This window comes from Neocloeon triangulifer, unplaced genomic scaffold, assembly GCF_031216515.1.
Source record: "Neocloeon triangulifer isolate White Clay Creek 2 clone unplaced genomic scaffold, ASM3121651v1 ptg000014l, whole genome shotgun sequence".
Taxonomy (NCBI): Eukaryota; Metazoa; Arthropoda; class Insecta; order Ephemeroptera; family Baetidae; genus Neocloeon; species Neocloeon triangulifer.
This window is the reverse complement of record NW_026775556.1, coordinates 7,438,983-7,464,380: the sequence shown is the minus strand read 5'-3', so window position 1 is coordinate 7,464,380 and position 25,398 is coordinate 7,438,983. Positions and strand designations below refer to the sequence as shown.

The window sequence follows — 25,398 nt, the reverse complement described above, 5'->3', positions numbered from 1 at the left end:
AAACCGTCGATCGGATTTCAGAGTTAATCAGCTGTGAAATGCTTGGAATTGGGGAACTTTTTTGCTGCCGCTGAGATTGATAACTCTTGATATCAAACAAAGAACTTTTTATTAAAATTCCACGCATTTCCAACACGCATGAGAGAATTTCATTACAAAAGAAGTGAAAAATATTTGTCAAAAGTTAATTTTGAAGTCTAGACATCCTTTCAAAAAATCCAAACAACAATTTTTTAATGAAATGTGTACGAAATATTATACTAAGAATTTTTCCCTTTTTAAGTTTTACAAAGAAATGAAACTTAAATATTTGTCGCGTTTTTCGTCAACTCTTGTCGTGTTTGCAGGAACTAATTTCTCTTTGTGAACGGCGACGCACTTATTTCCGTTCGCCACAAAGCCAACCGCAAACAATATTCGCCTCCGCGTTGGCTAATTAACTCACAATTCCGGCGGAAATTCCGCGAATCGCTCCAACACGGAGACAACAAAAAGCGATGGAGAAAAATGGTGGCGGCCGCCTAATTCAATTTCGCGCGCTTTGGAAACTTTTTCGCGCTCAGGGTTTTTTTTATTTTGAGCGCGAGAGAAATACGCCGGCAAAAGCAGAGGAGGAAGAGCGCTAATTAAATAACTCTGCGTGTTCCGCCCTCCCCATCTTTACAAATCACCATCGTCACGCCGATTAATAAGGAACTCGTTCTTCGTCACTCTCATCTGAAAGACGACATAAAAATGATGAAATGAAATAATGCAAAAGATTGTAAATTATTTAAAAGTGATTCTTATTTTCAACGAATTTTTTATTATATAGGCATTGTTGAAAATTTGGAGCTTGTAAACATTTTTCGTTTGATTTAGGAAAAGCATTCATCAATGAAACCTTATATTTTCAATAATACATAGTATATTTTGTTCAATTTTTCACTCCATTTATTTTTAAATTCATTTAAAATTTAAAACAAAATATTATACATTTAAAACATTATATAGTTACTTATTTTTTTTTTAATTATTACTTTCAGCTTTTTGTTGTTGTTTCAGGGTTTTTTTAATTTGATAATAAATTATTATCTTAAATCTTAGTTACCGCACATTAATTAATAACGATCAGTTAAAGAAATTAATTTTATTGGAGTTGAAGGACACGTTTAATAATCATGTATATTTTTAATTGATTGTTGATTTCGTAGTGTGTGAGAAATTGTAGAGATTTTGATAATGATTCAAAAGTAATTTAAAGTTAGCAAAAGGGATAATAAAAAACGGAGGCTTTAGGCATCAAAAGCAGAATCTAAACGTGTCAAAACTTTAAAAATCCCCAGTCAAGCGTCGGAAGTAATCCCTGTCGGCTCGGTGCTGATATATATTTTTTTCGCGCGAAATTTCATCAGCGGCAAGACTAATTGATTGCGCCGGCGTTATCAGCAGCAGTCGTCCGGCCTGGGAAAAAGAGCGAGGTGAAATAAAAGAAGTGTTTGCGGCGGCTTTGGAGCCGGTGCTGCGCTATTTCTCAAATGAAAAGCGCCGCGTGTAAGTGATTCTTGGGCCGCAACGCGCGGCGGCCGGACGGACCCTCGGGGGAGTAGATAGGCGGCGTAAGCCCCGCTCTCGGGCTGACACGCTCATTTTTCACGGGCTCACTTCGGCACGCCACTTCATACATCAGCCCGCGCCACTTTATCACCCCTTGTCTTAATATTATTGTTGCCATTTTTAACCGGCCGGCGCTGACTAATGCTAATCGCACGCCGGCTGATTGCTTCTCCGATCGCAGTGTGACGTTTTAATTGAGGGACATGGGTGAGATTAGGTGCTATGTTATCCCACTTGCGGAAGAAAAACTCGATAAGAAGATATAGTTTTTAATTATTTTCGGACTTAATTTGTTAGGAAAAAAAACAGAGATGAGAAATTGTAAAGAGCCAATAAAAGCTTAAAGTTTCATGGTAAGGCAGTGAAACATTTTTGTTTAATCAATTATCTCTGCAAAAATCATCATTTAAAATCATGCTTGATACTGAGCTGATACAGAAATTTTTTTTATTAAAAATCAAATTAAATATCAATCAAAATCACCTATTTGGCCACTTATTCTTTTTTTTATCAATGTAATTTAAAATAAATTCAATTCAATTCAATTTATTTTTCTCCAAACAAGTCAATAAAATCAATTGTGAAAAAATTGGTTGGGAGAAAAATAGGCACACAGTGCTAGTGAACAACTCACTGAAACTCATAACCGCGTATTTACCAAGAGCTACATAACAATTCAAAATTTTGATACTATAACAATTATTATTACCTTTTTGGCCTCTTGCACTTAAAATAATCTAATATTTAGACATATTTATTTTAAAAATCACCATAGTAGGCCCTTATTTGAAAAAAAAAATCTTTTGTTTCTTCACTTGCATTGTTTAATTTTATAAATTAATGAACTATAATTATTATATTTTCTTTTCTTTTATTATTTTTGCTACTTTTTCATAATATGACTTCAAATTAAAATAGACACAATCTAGGATTAAATGTAATGGTTATTAATTTTATTATGATTCTGAATGAAACCAAAGAGATATTTATTAAATGTTATTCATAACTTTCATTAAACATCAGCTCAAACAATATTGTTATAAAATATAGTCAGAATTACTTTTTTAATTTTATAACATGCACTTTACTTTTAATGATAGTTATCTATATTTTAAATAAACAAATATGGAAAAATTTGAAAAACAGTAAAGAGTTTTTTTTTTAAATATTTAAAATATAAAATAATAATTATGTAATTATGAAATTTTAAATCTAGCTATTTTGTACTTTCTCTTTGACCCAAAATCATGTCTAATAATTTTTCTTTTCGGTTGGCTCGCAATTTGCCCCTTGGGCGAGCTCAACGTTCGTTTTCGTATTTTGCCCTAATTAGGCGGCCAGCTTTTTTCCGCGTCTCCCCCAGCTCGTTTTGCGGCGCAATTTTTCGCCGAAAGTGGTGCTGCTGGTCGTGTGTGTGCGCGACTGTTTTTCCCTCTTTTGGCCGGCACGCTCGCGTTCCAAATAAACAGAGCTCTTGGAGGACTTAAATGCTGCAGTATTAAAACCCTCGCGCGCGCAGAGACCACAATTTATTCGCCGCCGTAATAAAACAATAATTAGCGGCGCGCTGACCGCATATGAACTTGCGGCGACTTGGGGATTATTATTGTCCACTGGCCGGCACTCGCCAAAAGCTGCAAAGCAAATAAATGCCCACGACCGGCCGACGCCGCCGCCTTGCATTATTGCCTACGTGAGAGTTTCGAAAAATCCGAAAAAATGAAACACGAGCGAATTAATAACGACTGCTGCGGCTTTTGTTGTGAGCGCCGTTTTTTCTCTTCTTTCGTAATATTTTCGACGCACACACGCAAAAAGGTGCAGACTGTTTTTACTGCCCTGCGGCCTTTTTGTTTTATCAGTTTTCTGCTCGCCCGGCCAAATAATTCATCTTTTGTGAGAACGCGCGCGCAACACACACCGTGCCCATCGAGCAGTTTATATTTTGCCAGGGTGCTTAACTTTTTCGCCGAGTTAAACAAACTGCCGACGAGTATTTAATTTTCGCTCGGACGCAGGTGAAAAAGCGTGCAACGCGCTCACAGGCCGGTATTTTGAGCGCGTTAATTAATTTTTTTGGGTGATTCCGTTTCGCACGCTTTCCACGCCCAATCAAACATTTCAAAATTTTGCATAGAGAGACAACATAATCATTTATTCTTTTAAGCGGGGTTATAAAATTATTGTAAACCCACAAATTTCTGGCAAATTATGTTATTCAATTTTAAAAAATCATAAAATAATATAATTCATATTTTTTCCCCCTAGAGAAATACTTTCAGTATGAATTTAGTTGCCCAATATTGACTAATTATTTGGTATCTTAATCTGTTTAAATTTCTAAACTTATAAATTTTAAAAGTGTGATAATTTTCCAACTAATTACGGACTAATTGGTAATTTAAACTGTGTTTGAACTTCTGCTTTTGATATTTTCCCATTTAAGGGAGATATTAATTTTTCTGTACTAGCATGTGTATGAATGAGGAATTCTCTGAATTCGGTAATAAACATCAGCCAAGCTTTTTAATCAATGCACAACTCCAGTCAGTTAATGGGAAAAAGGATGCCTTTCAATGCCAGAACAAAATTGAAACCCGAACGCGAGATGGATATGCCACATCGCTGCGGCACTCTAAGCGCATTCGTTTTATTGAAAAGAAAGATATTCCACTCAAACACTCGCGTACAAGTACGGATTTTCGCACCGATAAATCGTGGCGTTAAAATTCTGCTCGCGCGCCACGCTCTCGATTCAAATGATGATTTACATTCTCGCAGATGCATCAGAAAGAAACAATCGCGGCGTGTGTGTTGTACGTGTCGAGCAGATAGATGCACCGCATAATGCGATCCTCGCCGCAAAATATTCTGCACTCGGCTGCGGATTTGCATCGGCACGGGCAGATTTATCCTGTGGGATTTGCAGTGCAGCTCTCTCGCGTGAGAAAGCGAACGAGACACGCTGCGACGAAACCATCCATCCATCGCGGCGGCGGCGGCACAGCCACCGCACCATTAATATTTCACGTCGCTTCCGCTCGTTTTCCCAAATCCGCTACGACGCACCCGTAAAATGCACGAACTCGCGCTTTCGGCACCACGAAATGATCAGCAAACAAAACGAGCGTGCCGCAGTTCGCAGAGTGTTTTCATTTTGCAAATGCGGATCGGCTTGTGAAATTCTTCTCGGATCACTTCCTATGCGAATCCCTTCACAATGGAAAAATATTTCAGCATGAAATTTTGAATAGCATTGGAAAAATTGAGCTGAAAGGGAGAACAGCCTAAAACCACAATTGATTTTAAAATGTACATTTAACTTTATAGATGCACAGCTGATTAGTAAGATTAATAACTATTTTAATATTTTCCCAACCAAATCCTACGCTTAGATTTATTTATTGAGTACAAAAAGTTTTGTTAAATATCAAATATTATTTTTGCTTGCGATTTCCTCACAAATTTTTTTATTTCAATTATTTTATCAGTCCCTGCGTTTGAAAATTTTTTTGAACTCTTTAATTAATATATCAATAATATTACCATTTTAAACTCATGATTACCTCACGTTTTTTTCCGCTAGAATAATTTTAATTTCTGTTTTACATATAAATTTCCATCACGAATTTTTATTTTTATTTTGCGTGTCTTTTCAAAATATCATCAAATTCCCCCTCAGAAATTTAAAAATTACGCGTTTTCATAAAACAGCCATATTAAAATCAAAGGGCTTGGCGTGAGCACCCTATTTTCAAAATTACAGCCGCTCTTCATCCATTTTGCATTCCACTTTAGGAAGGGTCACGCATCCCTTGAACACCTCAATCCCCTCCCAGCTCTTTTTCTGACTGCAAAACCGACCCGGCCGGCGAGCAATTCCGGGGTGTCACGCCGGAGCCAGAAAGAGCGGCCGAGTCAAATGCCTTTCACCGGCCGAGCAAGGGAACCGCAAACAAATTTGCTCGGCGGCCCCGCTCGCCATCAAACCGCAGTACGGACGCGCGCGCGACGCAGGTTGCCTACCCTCGTCCGTCTCGTGCCGATCATGCAGGTGCACTGCGCAGGAGAGGTGGCTGCTGATTAAATTAATTAACAACAACGCTCCGGCCCATGCACATATAATAGGGTGGAATTCCGACAATTGGCGGCGGCAGTTTTAATTAAGATTTCCGCCAATATTTATCGCGTTAATTAAATTCATTTAAAGTTACGTTCCTCGCACGCACTTTACGGCCGAGTTTCGAGTTATGCGAGCCCGCAGCACTTTGGCTCCAGCTCGTGTGCTCAAGAGATATTTAAACACTCGTGCTCTTCTCTCTCTCTCTCTCAGCTCGCGCCTACGGCGGCTCAAGTTCAATAGCACGGCCAACAAAAATGATTACGGCAGTAAAGTTTTAAGTCCTCTTGTGCGGTCGGAATAAATTGTTAACACTTTCGCCCTGTGTGTCGTCGCACTGAATATTTGGCGCGAAAAGCGCGGCGAGCGGGGGAGAAAACCACGCGCCATTTAACCCGCTCGTAATCAATTCGCGCTCGCTCGCTCGCTGCCCTGGTTATTGGCAATTCGAGTGTGAGAAATGCAAAACAAAACCGCGAGAGCGAGGTGCCTGGGATTTTAATCGGTCACAATCGCACGCACATACACATAGAACCGCGCGTTCCGCATCGATGGAGATGATTGCAAAAAGAGCCAAAGGGGTTAAATTATGGCCACGGATAAAATTTTATCAGTTTTTATTTGATTTTTGCGAGTGGCATTCGCATTTTTTTTGACAGCCGAAAATTGATGATTATTTTTATTGCACCTCTATTCAAGAACAATAAGACGGAAAATTAATTAATAATAATATAGATTAGCGACAAAATGAGAGAGAAAAAACTCAATAAGGTTATTATCATTGTGAGCTTACCAACAAGGAAAATAAAAATTAGATTTTTGTTGTTATTTAATTAAAGAATTTTAGCACCAATTACAATATCATAAATCACAATTTTTGTTCTATTTATTTTGGCGGAAATTTCTCCCGAAGCTTTTGAAAATTTTTAACAGCCAGTGAGTTGTTAATAAATTCAAAGTATCCTCTTTCCTTGTTCGCACTGCCTTACTCGTAATTCACAGTCAGTAAAAACGTTTTACTTTGGGAAACCTACGTCATTTCCCAGAATTAGAGAAGGCCGCTGTTGAGACTTATTTTCCGCCAGAGCGGCGCGGCTTTTACATTAAAGGACACTGCTCTCAGCGAGTTCCACTTGTCAGCCGAAAAGTTCTGTAAATCTTCGCTCGGAAGCAAACAGCGCGCACCTCATTTAACTCGAAACGTAAAACGCGCGCGCCTCTCTCTCCTTCCCTCGCTTTCACTTTCTCGCTGCCAAACGTATTTATCCGCCTTTGACTCAAAATTCAATTACAAAAGCAATTGACACATTGGAGCGTCGATTTAAATCAAGTCTTTGTCTCTTTTGCATCTGGGACAAAGAAACGCCAACCTGCCTCCGATGGCGCCACTGCATTCACAAATGTTATGCTTGAACGCTGCGAATTATTTGCTTTGGACGAAATTGCGTGACGCGTTCTAATTCCACGCCGCCGTTGTGGCTCCGGCGCGTTTGATGGAAATTCTGCGATCATTTGAGCCGACGCTCTGCAATTATGCCGAGCCTGCCTGATGAGAATATCATCTCCCCTGTCGCCGGCTCTCCAAATAGCACTCGGATTGCCTTCTCGGATAAATAATAATGCACAGCCGCTCTCTGTTGCTTTTGAAAAGATTTGTGGAATGTGCCGGACGCGCGTGGGAATTTAATTTAGCAGCGGTTTTTCATTGGAATGCAAATCTAATAACTCGCAAGTCTTGCCCCCGCGAATCAATGGACTATTCAGATTATTCCTTTGAGCGAGGCCTCTTTTTTTTGTCGCCGGATTATACACGATATTGAAAATGGCACTTTTATGAAAATAAAATATGTTTCGGGCGTATTTCTGTCAGCATTTTTCAAACTCAAATATTGAATTTTGCATTGAATTTATCTTTTGTGTATTCTATGATTTTTAAATATGTCTTTTTGTGAATCAGAGCGTGTAAAATTTAAATTCTCTTTGAGCGTCTTGTTAACATTCACGGCCACTACTCTCGCGAGGGTGGCGCAACGCAAAGAGATTTAAATTAGCAGAGAAACAAGTGGGAATTCCACCACTAACGCATAAAACGGTCTAGTTGGAAATTGAATGCCGGCCCGGGTGGCTCGTGCGAAAGTTGAGTGCACACACACAAGTTTCAAACTTTAATTAAGTTGCGCCCACAATTGGTAAGGACGCAAGTTTTTCGGCGTGATAATAAAATCTTGCTCAAAGTAGTACAGGGTTTCCGCCTCACGCCTCCAGCAACCCTTTATTTTTATAAGGAGAAAAAATAAATTAATTACCATTGAAATAATTTCTTGAAAAATTTCATACAATAAATGTACAAAATTTGTGTTGGTTCTTAAGAATGAAATCATCATAATTTGTTTGAACTTTATCGCAGCTTTGAATCATAAGTTGTCGCCGCTTCTGAGAAGCACTGGAGAGGAAACATTTTCGTGACAATCTTCCCGTTGGAACATTGTCGCAAAAGCAGCCGGCGGGTCTAATCAATAATTTGTTGGTCGCCGGAGCGGAGAGAGTCGGTCTGGGAAGAATTTTCGCCGAGGAATATCGACAACCACTTAATAAAGCAAAGTTAGTTTGATTTCGCTGCAAGAAATCTACATGGTGAAGTTGGGCGCGTGCAAGTGCAAAGTTGGATGGCGACGCCAACTTTGGCGAGGTCAACCCTCCGCCGACCTCAAATAACGGCGTCGTCGCCGCTCTGCAGGGACACACTGCATCGCTTTTCAATTTATTAAATTGTAAACGTCGTCGCGGATTTTCTCCCGGTGCATTTTATTACGCGCCGAGATTTCTCCAAGGGGTTGAAAAACGAGAGCGTATCGACTTCCATATACATTCATAAGACATGCTCTTTCTTGCCCGCCGGCCTTTGTTGTTGCCGTTCGCGGAAATAATAAAATTGCAAAAGAACAATATCTTTTGTGCGGCTTCTTTAACCGACAGACGGCCTGCGGGTCTGCCAATTTATTCGAGAAAACGACTCTTTTTTTAATGGGCTTTCATTGGCCGCCTCTTCAAATACCTGTCTCTCTGCTTCTCTTTGATTTCCAATCCGCTGACTCGCAACTCAAGGCAAAGCTGAAAAATGATCAAAGCAGAATTCTCCGGAGAAGCAAAATGAAAACATCAAACAAGCATTCAAACTTTGTTATTATAATTATTTTTATCTTTTTTTTAAAATATAATTATTTTTTTATCTAATTAATTAAAAAAATATAATAAAAATTCCAGGTATACAAATTCCCCATTTTATCCGCATCTACTGCAAACAAATCGACCCTTTTTAATAAGAAATTCTCTGAACGGAACATAAGCATTCCGTCCCTTTTTTGTTCCAATCTCCCATCGAACTCCAATTCCGATGCGAAACGATCCGCAAACGCCAGTTTATTCCTGTGACGGCGGCCTGGGGAAAAACGGGGCCAACAGCAGTCAAGTGAACGAGCTTTTATCGGAATTAACTCTTTTCTAATGAGCGTGATCTCTGGGAAAAACTGCGAGCAAAGCTGCTTTGCAGCCAAGTTGTGTTTTTGCGCCCGAGCGTAAACAATCGAGCGCGACGTTTTCTGACAATATGCTCGCCCAATGCCCAGGAGACACCCGAGAGCAGCCAACAGCGGAAATAAGTGGCTCTTTTCTCGTGGCGCTTTAAAAGCTCTCGGCCCGTCGTCTTTTCGCATGTCTCGGGTATATTTCGCCGATGAAAAATGGCCCTGATTTCTATCAGTGGCTGCCGTTTGCGCCAGCCGATTTGCTTGCGGAGATGAACAAAATAATAAAATATGCTGCGGCCGTGATTTGATCGTTCCGTGGTCTTTTTGTGGCAAACATTTCCATTCCAAAGAGCTTTTGACCGACCTAGATTTGTAGCGTTTGAGCCCAGCACAAGGAAAGTGGAAATAAATTTATTTCAAGACTGAAATTGAATGAAGTGTGCCTCACATTTCTTTGGGTTGAAAAATTATTTTTGGAAATTTTTCAATTATTCCAGTTAAAATGATATAGTTCCCGACCAATGAAATTGATTAGCCTGCATTTGGAGCTATCGGCCACATCCGAATCAGTGTTTGCTCCTCGCTGTGATCAAGTCGAGCGGCACATAATCAGCTCTCGGCCATTTTTAGCCAGCGACCACAATTCAGCGGCTCAATCTGATTACGGCGGCGTTGTTCATGCCAGGTTGATTCTGCCGCTTTGTGCAAGCAGAACAACTCCCTCTCTATATTTATTAATCAGGCGAGAGCGAGCGAGCGATCAACAGCTTATTTGATCGCGCGCCCAGCCCCTGCGATCCGCAGCCTAGGCAATCCGCCTGTCACGTGCAGCCGAAAAGTTGCCTAATCACCCGACCTTTGAGGCTTTGAGTTTGCCGTTTGTTTTGCTGCACGGCTTGATTAATCGCACTGCCGCGCACGCCCTAATTAACCTCTTCGAAAATGCAAAACATTGATTTTCGGCTGCGGCTCGTTCAATTATTTCCGAGTCGCTGTTAATCGATCTTGCTCGATTATCAACAAAGTTAGCCGACCAAAATTGCACTGCAAAAAAAAAATACGAAGCAAACTTGGGCATCAGCAAAGTAATAATGCGGCCCTGGAGCGGCCCGAGAGAACGCAAGCAACTCACCCGTCCGCCACCGTGATGCGAGAAACTTTCAAGTACCAATTTAATGGTTCAAACTTATCAGACCGGGGGTTCATTACTAGTTTGATTGCGGTGCCGTAAATCAGCAAGAATCCCACCGAAATGGAAGCTCGATCAGCGCAAACACTGCAGTTCTCTGCGAAAATGTTAGGGGAAATACAGTAAGCGTGGCAGCAGTGAACATCTAATTCTGGCCTCGGGCGCTTTCGACTCGGCTAATTTGTCCGCGGAAACTCCAAGTAGATCAACTGTAACATGAATTGGAAATGTTCAGCCAGAAGTTAAAAGTATAATTACATTTCAATTGATTTCAAAATTAAGTATTATTATTAAACACAAAAGTGAAGTGTGGAATTGTTAATTTTTAAAGAATAATGAATAACTTTGGAAGTAAAAAATTTATTTTAATTTTTCCTTAAAAAGCATTGGTCAACGCCATATTAATGAATAAAAAATATTTAATCAAAATTAAGAACTCAATCATCTCCTCAAGTGTCTATTTCTTCAAACATAATTTAATCAGCTAGATAAAATGAACAATTTCTATGTAATAAAATTTTTAAATTCACTGACCGTCTTGGTGAAGTGTAAGGTTTATTCACTTTATAGCTTCTTCGTTGTGGTGGTAAATAAATTTTAGCACCGACGCTCAACGTGATCGTGTGAATAAGTAATTGGCAGACGGGCACCTGCAGTGGGCATCGCGCAGAAGCCGCCGGCACATGAATTGTGTGTTTCTTGGCGCGGCATTAATCACGAATCACGCCGCCGCCCGAGCAATTCGGTTTTGTTGGTTTTCGCTGCGCCGGCCGCTATGCATTTTGCGGCCGAAGCGAACTCCCCGCGGAGACGCGCGGCATTTGCTTACAACAATATACCGCGTACTGCTAACGCCCGCAACAAACACCATAAATATACATGCTGTTCACCGCCCGCGAGAAGAAGCTCTCGCAATAATTCGCCGCCTGTTTCTTCAGCCGTCGACTCGGTGGCTGAAGAAAGTCTCATCTCGCGCGCCAACCAGGAGGAAATTGCCTCCCCAAATTCAATATTTTCCTGCTCTGTGGAGCGTTTTTGTGAGTGCAGGGAAGTGAAAAACAAAGTTTTTTTTTAGCAAGAAGGTTTTGACTTGAAACAATAGGTTAAGAAAAATCCAAATCTTGCTAAATTTTTTTTTAATTCTCATTTACATTTGCATTCTACTATTGGTGAATAAATAGTAATTAAGTTAACACTTTTACTTCCTCTTTAGCATTCAATCTGTTTCAATGTAACGAAAATAAAAATAAAATGATAGAAAGTACTTTTCAAAAAAATTTGAAATTAATATTTCAGCAAAAATGTTGTTTTTGACATTAGCTTCCATAATTTTTTTAAACTTTTTACCTTCTTGCATTGCCCGGTCGATAGCCCTTTTGCACCACTCTTCATCGGTAAAGCGGCGAGATTTTTAAATTGGGCCTCTTTCTGCTCCTTCTCTGCGTCCTACAGTGTAGGCGAGAGTGCTTGCGTTCGGCCCGAGATTTGATTTGGGCGCAAATTGCTGTTTCCTTTTCATCGCGGTGCCGCTTTTTGTGCCGATTGTCTCTCGAGTTCGTCGTCGGCAAATCCTCTCCCGCTTCCGCCGGCTCATCTACCTGCCTTTGAATCATATATGAGCGCGGATATTGCTCAAAAGTGCGAGGGCCAGGTGTATTTACACGCGAGATTGGAATTCGCCGCCCTCACCTAAAGCACACACAGTCTGTACTTTACACGAGCTGGTGTAAGAAAAAAAAGGAAACATTCTCTTCGTGCGCGGTGCTACTTTTTAGGGGCTTAAAAGTTTCACGTCATACAAATCCTGCAGCTAATATTAGAAGAGAAAATTGGTTTCCTTCTAAAGTCATATTTCAACCTAAAAAAATTTGAAGAAGAAAAATACACAATTCCACAATTAAATTTAAATTTTTTTAGTAGTTTTACTTACAAATATATTGTAAAACAAAATTTTAATATAATAATCATGAACTTTCATATGATTACTATTTTTTAATTTCTGGTTGGTAGTCTTTATTCATTTTTTGACAGAACGGTTGATTTTGACTATTCACAATGACCCTTTCTGAAGTAGATTGAATCTCTCAAATGAGATTTTGAGATAAAAATCCAGAGTTTATATTTTTTATACCGATATTCATGAAGCTTATCGCTCTCTTTGCTCGTCCTGAAGTAACTGGATACTATAGTGTTTACTGCTCGAAATCGAATAAACTTTGCGCGTTACGAGCCTAGGTGTATGTGTGTCGGTGTATCTTTTACAGTCCAATCTCGCGCAGCTTCTTCGCAACAACATTCGCACCCCTGCTCGTTCATAATAAAATCGAACGGAATGAAAAGTCTGTTTCTTTGGAAGAAAAGCGCCCTGGCGTTCGTGTTTTAAGGAAATCGTCAAGTTGGGCGCGGCGCCGCCGACAAAGTTTCGCGATAAAAGTTTCAAGTGGCAATCAAATTTTCATATTGCTTCCATGCGGAGAGTCGTTTTATTTGTCACCTGGCTGGTGTGCAGCGTTGAATATTTCACCTCCTTGATTTATGCCGGGTTAATATTCACTCCCCGCGCCCTGAATTATGCAACCGGCAGCGCTGCGAGCTGTGCACGGAAGAGTTCCCTCTCGCTCGCTCTCTCATTTAAAGTGCCGCGTTTTCTCTCCCACGTGCGCGTGTGTGCAATATTTGTTATTTATTCACGCCACACCCGACCGTGCACTTTCTTCCTTTTCGCAAGCGTGCGAAAAATCGCCATTTCATCTATGCATTAAAACGCGAGCGGCAATTGCGTTGTTGCCACCGGCGTCCGTCCGTCCATCCGTCTGCTCGGTTTGCCAGTTCATTTGCAAAAGCGGCGCGTTTCGCATGAATTTATTCAACGGTTGCAGGATATTTCCGATTTGCGCCGCATCTGAATTGCAAATTCCGCCCTGGGGCTGCCTGAATGGAGGCGTGTTCATTAATTTTTACCTGCGCCAGCCACCTCATCTTCACTGGCTCAAATTTCATCTGTCACGAGTTTAATTGAGTGCTTCGTTATACCAAAATATTGAATTTCTGTAAATCCCGCTGTCAGAGAGAAAAGCGGAACGCAACAGAAAATTTCAAATTAGAATTGAATTCTTAGTTGCAATCAGATAAATTCAAAAGATTCCAAACAAGCGATGAAATGGAATGTGTTGCTAATTGAAACGTCAATTAGTTTTACTGCTTGAAATCACTTAAAATGATTTAATAAATAAATACACCAAAAAATATGTACATATTTTAAATAATATTTATGCAATCTTCTCAGTCTAATTATTATTTTTAGTTGTTGTATATTTGAATTCTTGGACAGACCAAAACAAAAATTGTATAGCCTTTTCCCCATTTTCTACACTTCGAATGGTCAATCCGCAGTTTCTAAATTTTTCAAATTGGAAAAAATCCATGTCTGTTGTGTTTGTATTTAGTTACAATAACAGCGGACTACGAAATTATTATTGTTTCAAGAACTTAATTCCCGCAGTTTACTTAGCAAACTTCTTTGCATAGAGAAGGAAAACTTTCGTCGAATTGGAGCGGAATTCTATATAGCGGACGTGGGCTTTGTTCTGATAAATTACGCAGCCGGATTGCATTAGCTGCAATTATAAATGCGCTCGCTCGACAAGTTGCCGGCGGCTTTCACTAATTAATCAAGTCGCGTTAGCAAGTCATAATCACAAAATTCAACAAAAAGTAGTGCCGTGTAAAATATTCGCAATTCCATTCGCAATTCCGCGCGTAAATACATGCAAATGTACAGTCACGCTTTGGCTAATGAAATGAAACTTTGATGACGCGCACATCTATGGCAACGATGGCTGATATAATAATTCATCGCTGCAAGTTAAGCATGTAAAGTGTCTCTCTCGGCGGTGGAATTTCTGCGAGAATCGTAAAACGTGATGCGCCGCCCGAATCAATGTTATCAGTGGAAGTGAACGTGCAGCCAGCTAAGCGGCCCCCGCCCAGTTTATTCCGTGCAGATTGCGTATCGCGGGCAGATGCGACCATGAATATTACGCACGCATTTTATTTATATCATCTAATTTTCTATTCCGCGTACTAGATAAACGAAAACCCACTCTCGAGACTGAATTTAGTCTCGCAAGCTCGAGTGGCTAAAACTACCAGATGGACGAAAACAAAAACACAAAGCCAACTTGAATCAGGAGTGAAGTTTTATTCGCCTGCAAACTTTTAAATTATGCAACCGGCACAGCAGTATTTGAATTTATTTTCTGATAAATGCATTTTGCCGAAATCTAAATCTACTTTTATCTTTTTAAGATCGTATATCTCCTGTAATTATTATTAATTTTTTTCTCATATTGTGAACAAATGTGAAAAACCAGCAATCATTTTCGCGTTAGCTTCTCCAGAAGCAGCTTGAATTTCTTCCTCGCCGCGAACTTTTTTTATCTTTTTATTCCTCCGTGTGGGGTGGCAGTAATTTTTTATTGCGCTTATAAATTCGGGCCTTTATTGTTGCTGTTTCTTGTTGTTGTTGCTGCTGCTGCTGCGTTATCGAGCCTTTCCTTAATGGCGGGACGTGGATTATTTCCAATAGAGGCTGGGCTGGCGGGCGAGCAAGCGAGTAGCGGGCGCGCAGCAGTTAATTCATAGCCCTTAACTGCCACGCCGCCGCTTTATTGGGAACTGCTTTTGCTGCCGGCCAGACGTGATTTCCTTTTAATTGACTTTCCCACCAGCTGCCACTGCTCCACCGTTTCTCGCTGAAAAACAATGCTCGCCTCTCGTTCCCCCTCGATCTGTTTTATATCGGCGAAATATGGGCTGCGGCGAACACAAGCTTTTTATTAACTTGTTGTGCCTCTAATTAATTTGCTTATAACTCCGATACAAGTTGATTTTTATCCCTCAAATACCGCTCAAAACTTTCCTAATTAATTTACGGGTTTTAATTTTGTTTCAGCTCCACCAACCGAGGTGGAAATTGTAGGCCACCCGCGTAACTCCAAGATCGAAGTGAACGAGAACCAGTCGCTGACACTTGAGTGCGTGGCGTACAACGCGAAACCACCGCCGACCATCGTGTGGTATCGCAACAAAGTGGAACTGCAAGGTTTGCTTGAATATCAAAACAACGTCGCCCTTACTAATAGGGTCGATTCTGTCGCAGGTGTAGAGCAAAATCAGATCGCCAACGAAGTACCAGACGCCAGCCACGCCAAGAGATACAACGTCAAGAGCCGCATCACCCTGAGCGTAAGTTCAAAACAAATAAATTTAAAGAATCTTTTATTGCATTTGTCAAGAAAAATAGTTGTTGGGGGGATGTTCACAAGCTGCTTGCACCAGCAGCCCGCATGGCTTGATTAATTTTGGAATATCCCATTATTTTTTAACAACTTAAAGGGCTCTTTGAATTTGCCTACTGTAGAGAACTCTCAATAAGGGCTATTTCTTAAATAGAGGCATCCCCGGAAAAAATTAAAGGGAATGTTGTGAATATTTATTTTAAAAATCACCGTGGTAAACAATTTTAATTTTCAAAATTAGATTCAATAGCTTGAATGAAAAAAAAACTAAAAATTGCCTTGTTGATCTGTCTAAAAAATGGTCTTGCTCTATGTTCGAATCACTCCCAACTTTTATAAATTGAGCAACCCTAGCAGAAAATTGGAAGAGTAACATGTTGTCCGTTGCAGCCGTCAAAGGAAGACGATTACACCGACTACACGTGCGAGGCGCGACACGAGGCGCTTGCCAAGGAGTACCCGCTGCGCACCGCCGTGCAGCTGTCAGTGTTGTGTAAGTGGAAAAATTAGCCTTCAACCCCCTATCGCGTTTCACGTTCTACATTATATCTTGTGATCTTACCATTTGCAGACCCGCCCGGTGAGCCTCATATTGAGGGCTACACCGAAGGAGAGACCATCCGCAGAGGCCAGCAGGTGGAGCTTTCTTGCCGGTCTAGAGGCGGAAACCCTCCTGCCCAACTTGTGTGGTACCGCAACGACCTCCAGGTCAACATGATGTATCACTCAAAGGGACGCTACTCGGAAAATTTCTACAAGTTTACAGCTAAGGCCTCGGACAACGGCGCACGATTCCGATGCGAGGCAAGCAACGTCCGCAGCGTTAAACCTCTCAAGGCCGAGGTCAAACTCACCGTATTCTGTAAGTTTCTTTATCTGAATATCGCAAAGAAAGTTTCATTTCCCTCTGGTGGTTCGCAAGAAGCGGGTGCGTCTTCTTTTCGGTCGATAATCAATTTTGTCAATTAGCTAAGAGGAAGATGAGTTGCATCTTCTCTTCCTTCCTCAATTTCGCCAAGTGGTTTTACGCAACGGCCCCTCTAAAAAAAATAATACCCGCTTCGCCGTAATACCAATTACCGCCCTGCTAATGCACGTGGTTTCAAATTGCAGTCGCACCAGCGCAGGTGACTATCTCCGGCCCAACCGAGGGCAAAGTGGGAGACACTCTGCACCTCACTTGCATCACGGCTAATTCAAACCCACCAGCTGAGATTATGTGGGCTGTGAATGGAAAGAAACGCCTCAACGTGCCCAGCATTAAGCTTGACTCACCAGACGGCGGATCTATCACTTCTAGCAACCTTAGTGTCACTATTCCGACGGGTGGGCAGCGGTCATTGGCCGTCGTTTGCCATGGAAACAATCAGCACCTCTCGGAGACCATTCTCAGAACCCACAGCATCAATATTTTGTGTATGAATATTTTTTTTTTTTGTAAATTATATTTTTTATAACATTTAATTTCTTTTATTACAGATCCCCCTGGAGAACCATTGATTGTTGGCTACCACCCTGACTCCTATGTGACCGCTGGCTCCACAAAGAAACTCTCTTGCAGATCTGAAGGCGGTCACCCTTTGGCCACTTTGACATGGTACAAGAATGATAAAAAGGTTTGCAAAAAGAAATCAATTATCTGACGTGATTAATTCTAACGGGTTGAAATTTTTAGATTCCTTCAACGGCTAAAGAGGTGAACAAGACCATGATTTCTGAAATCACAGTGGCAATCAACCAGACAGACAATGAGGCGCGTTACAAATGCGAGGCCTCCAACGCAGCCACTGAAGTGCCCTTGGTTGACACGGTGACCATGCATGTTTATTGTAAGTAAAAATTTGTGCATTAAAATTTTTATCCAATATTTCATAATTTTAATGCAGATCCTCCTGAGCACGTTGTGATCCGCCAAGACCCTCCTAAACTGAAGCCTGGACAAAAAGCTACCCTGACCTGCGAGAGTAGTGCCAGTAACCCCCCGGCTGTTATCACTTGGTGGAGGGCAGGAATTCCCATTAGCACTGCCCCTGGTGACATCACAAATGCAACTGGCCCTGGACTGTATGGAGGCAAAACCTCTACCAGCACTCTCTCGATCAACGTTGCCCCTGACTCTGATGGCCTCACCTACACTTGCCAAGCCACTAACACGCAGATGCGCATCGATGTCAACCAAATGATGAAACTCAACATTGTCTGTAAGTTGACAAAAATAATTTTGATGTTAGACAAAAATTTAATCTCTTATCTTCAGACAAACCAGTCTTTGATGGAGAACCAACTTCAGGCATTCGCCAAGTGACGGCCATCGAAGGCGAGCAGGGCCAGTTGGCCATAAGTCCTAGAGGAAACCCTCCTGACTTGAAGTTGACCTGGTTCAAGGACAACCTGCCGTACAGAGCATCACCTTTGGTCACTGTGAGTCAATCTACCCTCAACTTCTCCACAGTCAAGCGAGAGGATGCTGGAATTTATGCCCTGGACGCTTCTAACTCCGAGGGCACTTCTTCGGTCAAGGTCCAGTTCATTGTCAAATTCTCGCCTAAAATCACTTCTGTGCCTCGAGTTGTGATTGTTGCTGACAAGGAAGATGCAACCCTTACTTGCAGTGCAGATGGTGAACCTCTGGCTATGGAACACTTCACCTGGAAACGAGCTGGTTTTAATGTGAAAGAAAGGGCCACCGTCACCTACGCCAATGGCACATCCTTCCTCAGGATCCACGCACCTACCAAGGAGGACATGGGACAATATGAGTGCATTGTGAACAATGGCATCGGTGCCGTTGCCAAGGCCAATGCTACCATGCTTATCAAGCACAAGCCTGAGTTTGATATCAGTCCGGAAATCTCAAAAGCAGCCGCAAATTCTGGAAACGAAGCCAGACTTGTCTGCAGGGCAAAAGGTGCGCCTCAAGTGAACTTTGAGTGGAGAAAGGGAAACTCAAACATAAATGGAAACACCTCGGATAGGTACATTACAGCTGTTAACAAGGTAATTGGAAAAATATATGCAAAATGAAAAGTTTTAATTTTTCTTAAATTTTAGTTGGATGAGCTGACATATGAAAGCATTCTGGTTATCAAAGCGGTTAAGCAGAATGACTTTGGCACCTATGATTGTGTGGCCAAGAACTCCATGGGACCTGCTGTCCACAACATCAAGCTTGAGATCACATCTAGGCCTGACCCTCCTATTTCCATTTCGATCATGAACATCACGCATGACTCGATCACAGTCAGCTGGGTGCCTGGATTCAATGGAGGTCTTCCACAAGCTTTCAGGCTCAACTTTAGAAGGGTTGGAACTGAAGCGTAAGTCAGAATTTTATAATAAATTCTAGCCTTACTGAAGTTGCTTTTTTTAATTTCAAATAGGTCTCACACGGTTGACGTGACTCCGTCTAATAGCACCAGATACATAATTCGAGGATTGCACCTTGGAACTGAGTATGAGATTACAGTGAAAGCCAAAAACAGGCTGGGTGAAAGTCCATACCTGCAGAATCCAGTCAGAGGCATGACACTGAGTGAGTTAAATTAATTATGGTTTGTGGGAAAGTGGATTCTCTGCTATAGAAAGTTCATTTTTGGTAAAGGGGGCTTAAATTGGCTTTATGCTTTTTTTGCTTTGCTTTTTTTCTTTTCTCGTTTCTTTTTGCCTCTAATTGATTCCAATATTTTGAATTTTTTTAAACATGTACAGTACTTAGTAAGAAAATCACAATTATCACGTAAATTAAAACATAAAAAGTCATCCCTTCATTTGAGCTCAAGATCCCTCCAACTCCCTTGCACAAAAAACACGATTTTTTTTAATGCATGAGTAGATGAAAAGTAGATTTTTGTGGTTGGCCACCCCAACCTCCCATTGGTGACGGCTCCTGTACATTGACGCTTGCCTCTCTGTCTGTCCTGTCTGCGTAGACGTGGCGCCTGCCACTCCGGCGCCGCCTCCCTCGTCGGCGCCAGGGCACGGCGCCCCCTCCCCCTCCTCTCCCTCGGCGCCTCCGCCAGCCCTGGTCGCAGGGGTGGCTCTGTGCGCCGTGCTGCTGGTGCTACCCTTGGTGGTGGGTCTTTGCTACTGCGTGTCGCGGCGCAGGAGAAAGAACAACCGATTGCTCACAGGTGAGTTTCTCTGTTCTTGTTCCCAGGGGAAAGTCCGAGCGCCGAGCACGAGCGCCGTCTGCAAGAAGTGCTGCGCGAGCAGGGCGCGCTGCCTCGTCTCGTCATCACAGCCGTCGCCTCCACGGCGGCCGTGCTTGTTTTTGTCAACATTCTGGTGGTGATCTGCGTGCTCAGGCACCGCCAGAGCAAGAAACAGCGCAAACCATCAGGTTGACAATGAACTAAATTTTTCCCTTGGGCCAACGGTGGAGGATGAAGACAGAAAATTATCTTTTAAACATTCAAAGTTAATTTCTCATTATTTGAAGAAAAAAAATATTTGTATTAAGAGATCTTTCATAATTTTTTTCCCTAGATGCAAATTTACATGCAATAATTTAAAAATCGATTTCCTGTTTCTTTGTACTTTTATGATATTTAAAAAATTAAATCACCTGATCTTTAAGGAATGTGTTAACAATGCTGTTCAAATCAATGTGCATATATTATCTTTTCAAAGTTTCTAACTTACACAATCGTTTGCAGGTGCAAGCGAGCAAGGGAGCAACAAGAGTGGCAACATAGAGATGTATGCCCCAAGCAGTTTCAACGAGACTGTGACTGGAGAGACTCTGAGCTCTATTTCTGAGAAAAGTGAGACTTACTCTGGAGAGGCTGTTGAAGAATTCATCGTAAGTTCTTGACTCCAATTTTATGTATTTTTCCTAGTCACTTTTAATCCCTCGTTAGATGTTTAATTCAACATTTTCTTTGAATAAATATATTATGGCTATTATGCAGTTTTAGCAAAAAATCAGATTTAGTTAAGCCTGCTCAATTACAAAACTGTTTTGACAAAAAAGCTGTATTTTATTATTTTTTATTTTTCAATTCAATTGATAAATTACTTTCCAATTTTTGTAATTATTTTTTATAAATTAGTTGGCTTTTATTTAACTTTAAGCATGTGCTTGAGTAATCTCAAGTTGCCCTCCCTCCTTTAAGAAGTCCCTTTTATCAATTAATAATCCGAGCAGAGCATTAAATTTTGTTTCTTTAATTATTATTATTTTTTTTTTTTTGTAAACTGCATGTTGATGTGTCCTGCCCCCATTCACAAGTAGACCCCAAGTCACAAACCCCGCATGAAATAGCGTTGGTGTTGTGTGTGTCAGGAACAAGGCTCGAAGCGTGCAGCCAGCACTTACCTGATTGACCAGGTGGAGCCGCCGGCGCAGTATGCGGGCTACATGCACCCCGGAAGCCGGCAGAGCACCCTAACCAGGCAGCACAAACCCGTCGCGCCCAACCAAGAGCTCGACCAGGAGGCTGTCTACGTCGACTCACTTCGCAGAAACGCTTACAACCACTCCATTGGTAAGTGTATTTGTGTTTCTTATTTAAAATACAGATTTTTGCAGACTAATAATTGTTGTTTTATCATGAATATAAATTTAAAAGTATAAAATAAACAAGAAATTAACTCATATCATGTTTATGCTCTTCAAAATAAAAGATAATATGTAAAATTTCCTTTTCCTTAAAGCATTTTGTTCTAACCAACAAACTTTTAAATCTTTCAGGGGAGCACAAGGGCTATCACCCTGCACCTCCCCCGGAGATGGACCCCTCTGCCTACTACCCCCAGGAGCGCTACTACCCCCCGCCACCAGGCCCCTTCAGCCGACCTCCCTTGAGCAACGGCATGGCCCACCGTCACGTGGTGCCGCCGCCTGACGTCACCATGTTGGTGCACGCGGCCAACGGCCCTGTGGTGCCTCGAGTGCCGCCCAAAGTGCCCTCGACGCCGACGTCGCACCTGACTACCTTCACCCCTCACCAGGCGGCCGAGGGGCGCAGCCTTGAGACTGAAGGCCACCTCGTCTAGTTTCCGGCTTAAGTGCTGGAATTGAACTCTGAGAACTTCGCAGGGATTTGGACACTTTGAAATTCAAAGTGTGAAACTCTCTTGCGGTGCCGAAAAAACCAAATAGAATTTATGTTTAATTGCAAACACATACAATGCTCTACTCCAGTTAAAAAGTTATGGGATGAACTCTATTAATGGTGAATCTCACGAGGGTCTGCTCTCTCCGTTTCTCTAGTTTCCTCAGCTAATCGAAGAGTTTTTGTTTTAGTCACGAGAATCAAAGTTTGGCTTGAGTGTACTTTGTTTCTTTTATAATTTGTGTAAGCTAAGTTATGACGTGTTAGTGTAATTTATGGAACAATATTTTGTAAATTGATTCTTTGACCAATTTAAATGCATCAACAGGGAAGCCATCAAAAGGCTCAACACTGGCATAATTCCGAACGCATTTCTTGGAAACAAAATTTTTTGAACTTCCACTTCAGAAAACATTATTATTTTTGTAATGACGGCTTTTGAATTTTGTTTGATTTTTTATTTTTTTTTTTTTTAAGCATAGACATTTAATCTAATTTGTTCCCACACCTTGACAACCGCGATTTAAAAAAAAAAAAAAAAAAAAAAAAAACGATTATAAAAGTGCTCAAATGGATCTCAAGAAGACGAAGAACGAATATATACCACAAACGGTTATGACAAACACACTAAAACGCGCAAAAGGACTTTTGCGAGAATCAAGTGCTTCTATTGTTACACAAAACTCAAAGCAAGATGATGATAGGTGTAAAGATCTGCGAAAATGAACTGAACATTTTCACTATTGTTCACTAGTGTAATAATACATTTTGAAAAAGCTACCGGCTCGGAATATGGGACATCATATGCGACAAGAGTCAGTGATTTTTGTACATTGAATTTTTAGTTCTCCACTACGTCGTTGATGTGTATTGAAAATAAAGAACAAATCTCGATTTTCTGTTTTATTTATTTGTGCGAGTGCGAGTGATAAACTGACGCGTGTGGTTGCACACACTGCGAAAAAGCTGCCAGCGAATTCTTGAACGACCGTCCTGAAAATCGATTGAAGCATCAGCTAGTTGCTCAAGATGAAAATATAATATTCAAAGTGAGGAAAAATTCAAAATGAGCGGAGCGCTTTTGCGGACGATAAATTGAAATGACACTGAACCGATCGACACAAAATGCTGCAGCGATTAATGCGTGAGAAATCTCATTGTCTTTTTAATATGCAGATGATAAAAGATGAACACTTGTCTTTCTGTTTTAAGTAGCGTGACCAAAGACAAATAAAAGATGGAAACTCACAAAAACACACACTTGTATGGTAAAATGATGAAAAAAATACGATCAACTTAAAATGCCCCTGTGATTGGGCGACGTTTTTTGAATAAAATATGTACAGGGTATAATGATTGTTAAAAATTATTGCGTGTTATTTTTTCAACCTCAATAATAACATTAATTAACAAATTTGTTACTAGAGCAACTGCAGTGACATTATTTATTTATACAGAGAAGATAAAATCCAAAAATTAATTTTAGTGAAAAATGGTGAAAAAATTTAATCATGTCCTTCAATTTTTTTTTAATTTTTTTTTATTTTTGCATCAAAAAAGAGCTCATTGTGCTGACGCATCAAAAGCAAAAAAATGTCATTTTATTCATATTTCTATCAGACATTTTTTACATTTCTCTAAAGAAAAAATTTCGGTGCTGCAAAGTAAAAGACGAAGATCAAGACTAGACACGTGAGATTCGCGCCAGAAATATTTAAACGCGTTATTCACTTTGCTCAATTGAGGGGGAGCGGTGGTGCAGTCTGCAGTGCAAGGCTGCAGTGATTGGAATTGTAAACAAATCCACGCTTTTCGTTTCGTTTTCTTTTTGCTGCAGCGCAAATGTTCTAACAAGTTACACGTTTAATACTTTCTTCCATCAAAATTTTTGCAGAATTTACTCCCCTGCCAGGAATAATTTAAGTTTCTCCAAATGAAGGGATGCACAGGAAAGTCAGCCAATGAAGGTTTTTATTGAAAATATTTTGATTCTGTTATTTTTTACAACGCACACTTTCAGAGTTCAAAGAAGAAGAAGACTCTTCGGACGACTCTTCCAACGACGAAATCGAGCAGGACAGTGATGATGGGTCGATTGACTCAGACAGCGACGACGATTCTGAAGGTAACAAAGGAGTGGAAGAAGATGATGGCGATGAAGACGACGACATAATCAAGGCCTTTAGAAAGGCCCGAGAGGTCAAGAGAGACAAACCGCCGGACATCACATGCGATGATCCAGTCGCCGACCTCAGCTTTCACCCAGGACGAGATGTAATTGCCGCTGCCACTCTGGAGGGAGACATTCTACTGTATGTAGTACATATAAATTTAAGCTATTATAGGCGGGCCTATAATTATTTCGCTGCTCTTTTTCTTTTTTAGATACTCGTATAGCAATGAAAGCTGCGATCTGCAGGAGACAATCGAAGTCCACACTCAGGCCTGCCGGTGTATTGAGTTTAGTGAGGACGGAGACTCCCTGTTCTCCATCTCCAAAGACAAGTCCATCGTTGTCAGCGACTGTGCAACTGGAAAAATGAAACGGTTCAATGAAGAAGCTCACAGGTACTTTCAATGTTTTAAACAAAATGAAACTTTTAAAATATTCATACATTCCTTTAAATTTAGTGATCCACTTTACATCCTAAAAATAATTGATGAGAATCGATTTGCCACAGGAGATGAGAATGGAACAGTGAAAAGTAATTTTTTTACAATAAAAGAGTAAAAATATATTTTTCTCAAATATTTTTCTTAGTTTGGGATTTAAGGCAAAAGGATGCAATCTTCTCACTGAAAGAAATGGAGGATACTGTGAATGATATGATCACCACAGAGGCCAAGCGATTCCTTGTTTGTTCTGCAGGAGAAGGAACTATTACTTCCATTGATCTTAACAGTCGAAAACTGCATGTGCAGGTTAGTTGTCTTTTGATGCTTCAATAGATTCTTGGTTATTGATCTTTTAATCCAAATTTAGTCAGAAGTGTATGATTCCGAGCTTACGAGTTTGGCCCTTGTGAAGCAAGACAGGAAATTGGTTGTTGGAAGTGGGAAAGGCATATTTTATTTCTTCGACTGGGGCTCTTTCGGTTACCATTCGGACGAATTCCCAGGACCCAAACAATCTATCAATACTATGAAAGGTGTCACTCAGAACATTGTTGTGACTGGCATGGAGGATGGCGTTCTGAGGTTTGTATATAATTGCAGCTTATTGTCAAAAAACATGATGGTAAAATTGATTTCATTAGGGCAACTCATCTATTTCCACACAAGCTGTTGGGCGTTGTCGGCACACATTCATCATCTGTGGAGAGCATGGACGTTTCTTGTGATGGTGAATTACTTGCATCAAGTGGATTTGATAACACAATTAAATTTTGGAACATCAAGTACTTTGAAGGATTGAAAATCTCCGAAAGAGAAAAGAATGACAAAAAAGTATTGAATCATAATTTGCCTTCCTCAAATGTACACAATGCAGGAGATTTCTTTAAGGATATGGTTTGAAACTTCTATAACATGATCAAATATTACTCTCCAGAATTAAACTGGTTTATTATTTCTAAATTTTTGAATAAAAAATCATGAAGGATCCAAAAAT

The 25,398-nt window shown here is 40.7% G+C and overlaps 2 protein-coding genes across 5 annotated transcripts in view; both read left to right on the top strand.

Moving 5' to 3' along the window:
- Nucleotides 1–22,264, top strand: part of LOC132200687 (nephrin) — a 157,392-nt gene extending 135,128 nt beyond the window's left edge. Inside the window, exons 4-18 of one of the 4 annotated variants that reach the window (XM_059626350.1) lie at nucleotides 15,387–15,536; nucleotides 15,594–15,679; nucleotides 16,123–16,225; nucleotides 16,304–16,594; nucleotides 16,846–17,148; nucleotides 17,212–17,348; nucleotides 17,408–17,561; nucleotides 17,619–17,933; nucleotides 17,990–18,729; nucleotides 18,784–19,049; nucleotides 19,113–19,264; nucleotides 19,662–19,862; nucleotides 20,388–20,533; nucleotides 21,017–21,218; nucleotides 21,425–22,264. In XM_059626350.1, the coding sequence (XP_059482333.1) occupies nucleotides 15,387–15,536; nucleotides 15,594–15,679; nucleotides 16,123–16,225; nucleotides 16,304–16,594; nucleotides 16,846–17,148; nucleotides 17,212–17,348; nucleotides 17,408–17,561; nucleotides 17,619–17,933; nucleotides 17,990–18,729; nucleotides 18,784–19,049; nucleotides 19,113–19,264; nucleotides 19,662–19,862; nucleotides 20,388–20,533; nucleotides 21,017–21,218; nucleotides 21,425–21,729 (3,551 nt within the window). In that variant the 3' untranslated portion in view covers nucleotides 21,730–22,264. Of the gene's footprint in view, nucleotides 1–15,386; nucleotides 15,680–16,122; nucleotides 16,226–16,303; nucleotides 16,595–16,845; nucleotides 17,149–17,211; nucleotides 17,349–17,407; nucleotides 17,562–17,618; nucleotides 17,934–17,989; nucleotides 18,730–18,783; nucleotides 19,050–19,112; nucleotides 19,265–19,661; nucleotides 19,863–19,888; nucleotides 20,072–20,387; nucleotides 20,534–21,016; nucleotides 21,219–21,424 lie in introns of all 4 variants that reach the window. The other 3 variants (XM_059626348.1, XM_059626349.1, XM_059626347.1) reach the window with 3 other exon arrangements.
- A 1,302-nt stretch (nucleotides 22,265–23,566) lies between these two features.
- LOC132201921 (WD repeat-containing protein 55 homolog) lies at nucleotides 23,567–25,397 on the top strand. The gene is made up of 7 exons (XM_059628481.1): nucleotides 23,567–23,755; nucleotides 23,809–24,100; nucleotides 24,174–24,356; nucleotides 24,420–24,493; nucleotides 24,550–24,710; nucleotides 24,772–24,986; nucleotides 25,046–25,397. Exons 1-7 carry the CDS (start codon nucleotides 23,722–23,724, stop codon nucleotides 25,302–25,304), a joined length of 1,218 nt encoding a protein of 405 aa, XP_059484464.1. The 5' UTR covers nucleotides 23,567–23,721; the 3' UTR covers nucleotides 25,305–25,397.
- Nucleotide 25,398: the final 1 nt, after the last annotated feature.

Coding starts and splice junctions, on each gene's coding strand:
- LOC132201921 (XM_059628481.1), top strand. CDS start 23,722: ATGAAGGGATGCACAGGAAAGTCAGCCAATGAAG. Junction 24,711..24,771: donor GTCGAAAACTGCATGTGCAG/GTTAGTTGTCTT, acceptor ATCCAAATTTAG/TCAGAAGTGTATGATTCCGA. Junction 24,987..25,045: donor ATGGAGGATGGCGTTCTGAG/GTTTGTATATAA, acceptor TGATTTCATTAG/GGCAACTCATCTATTTCCAC.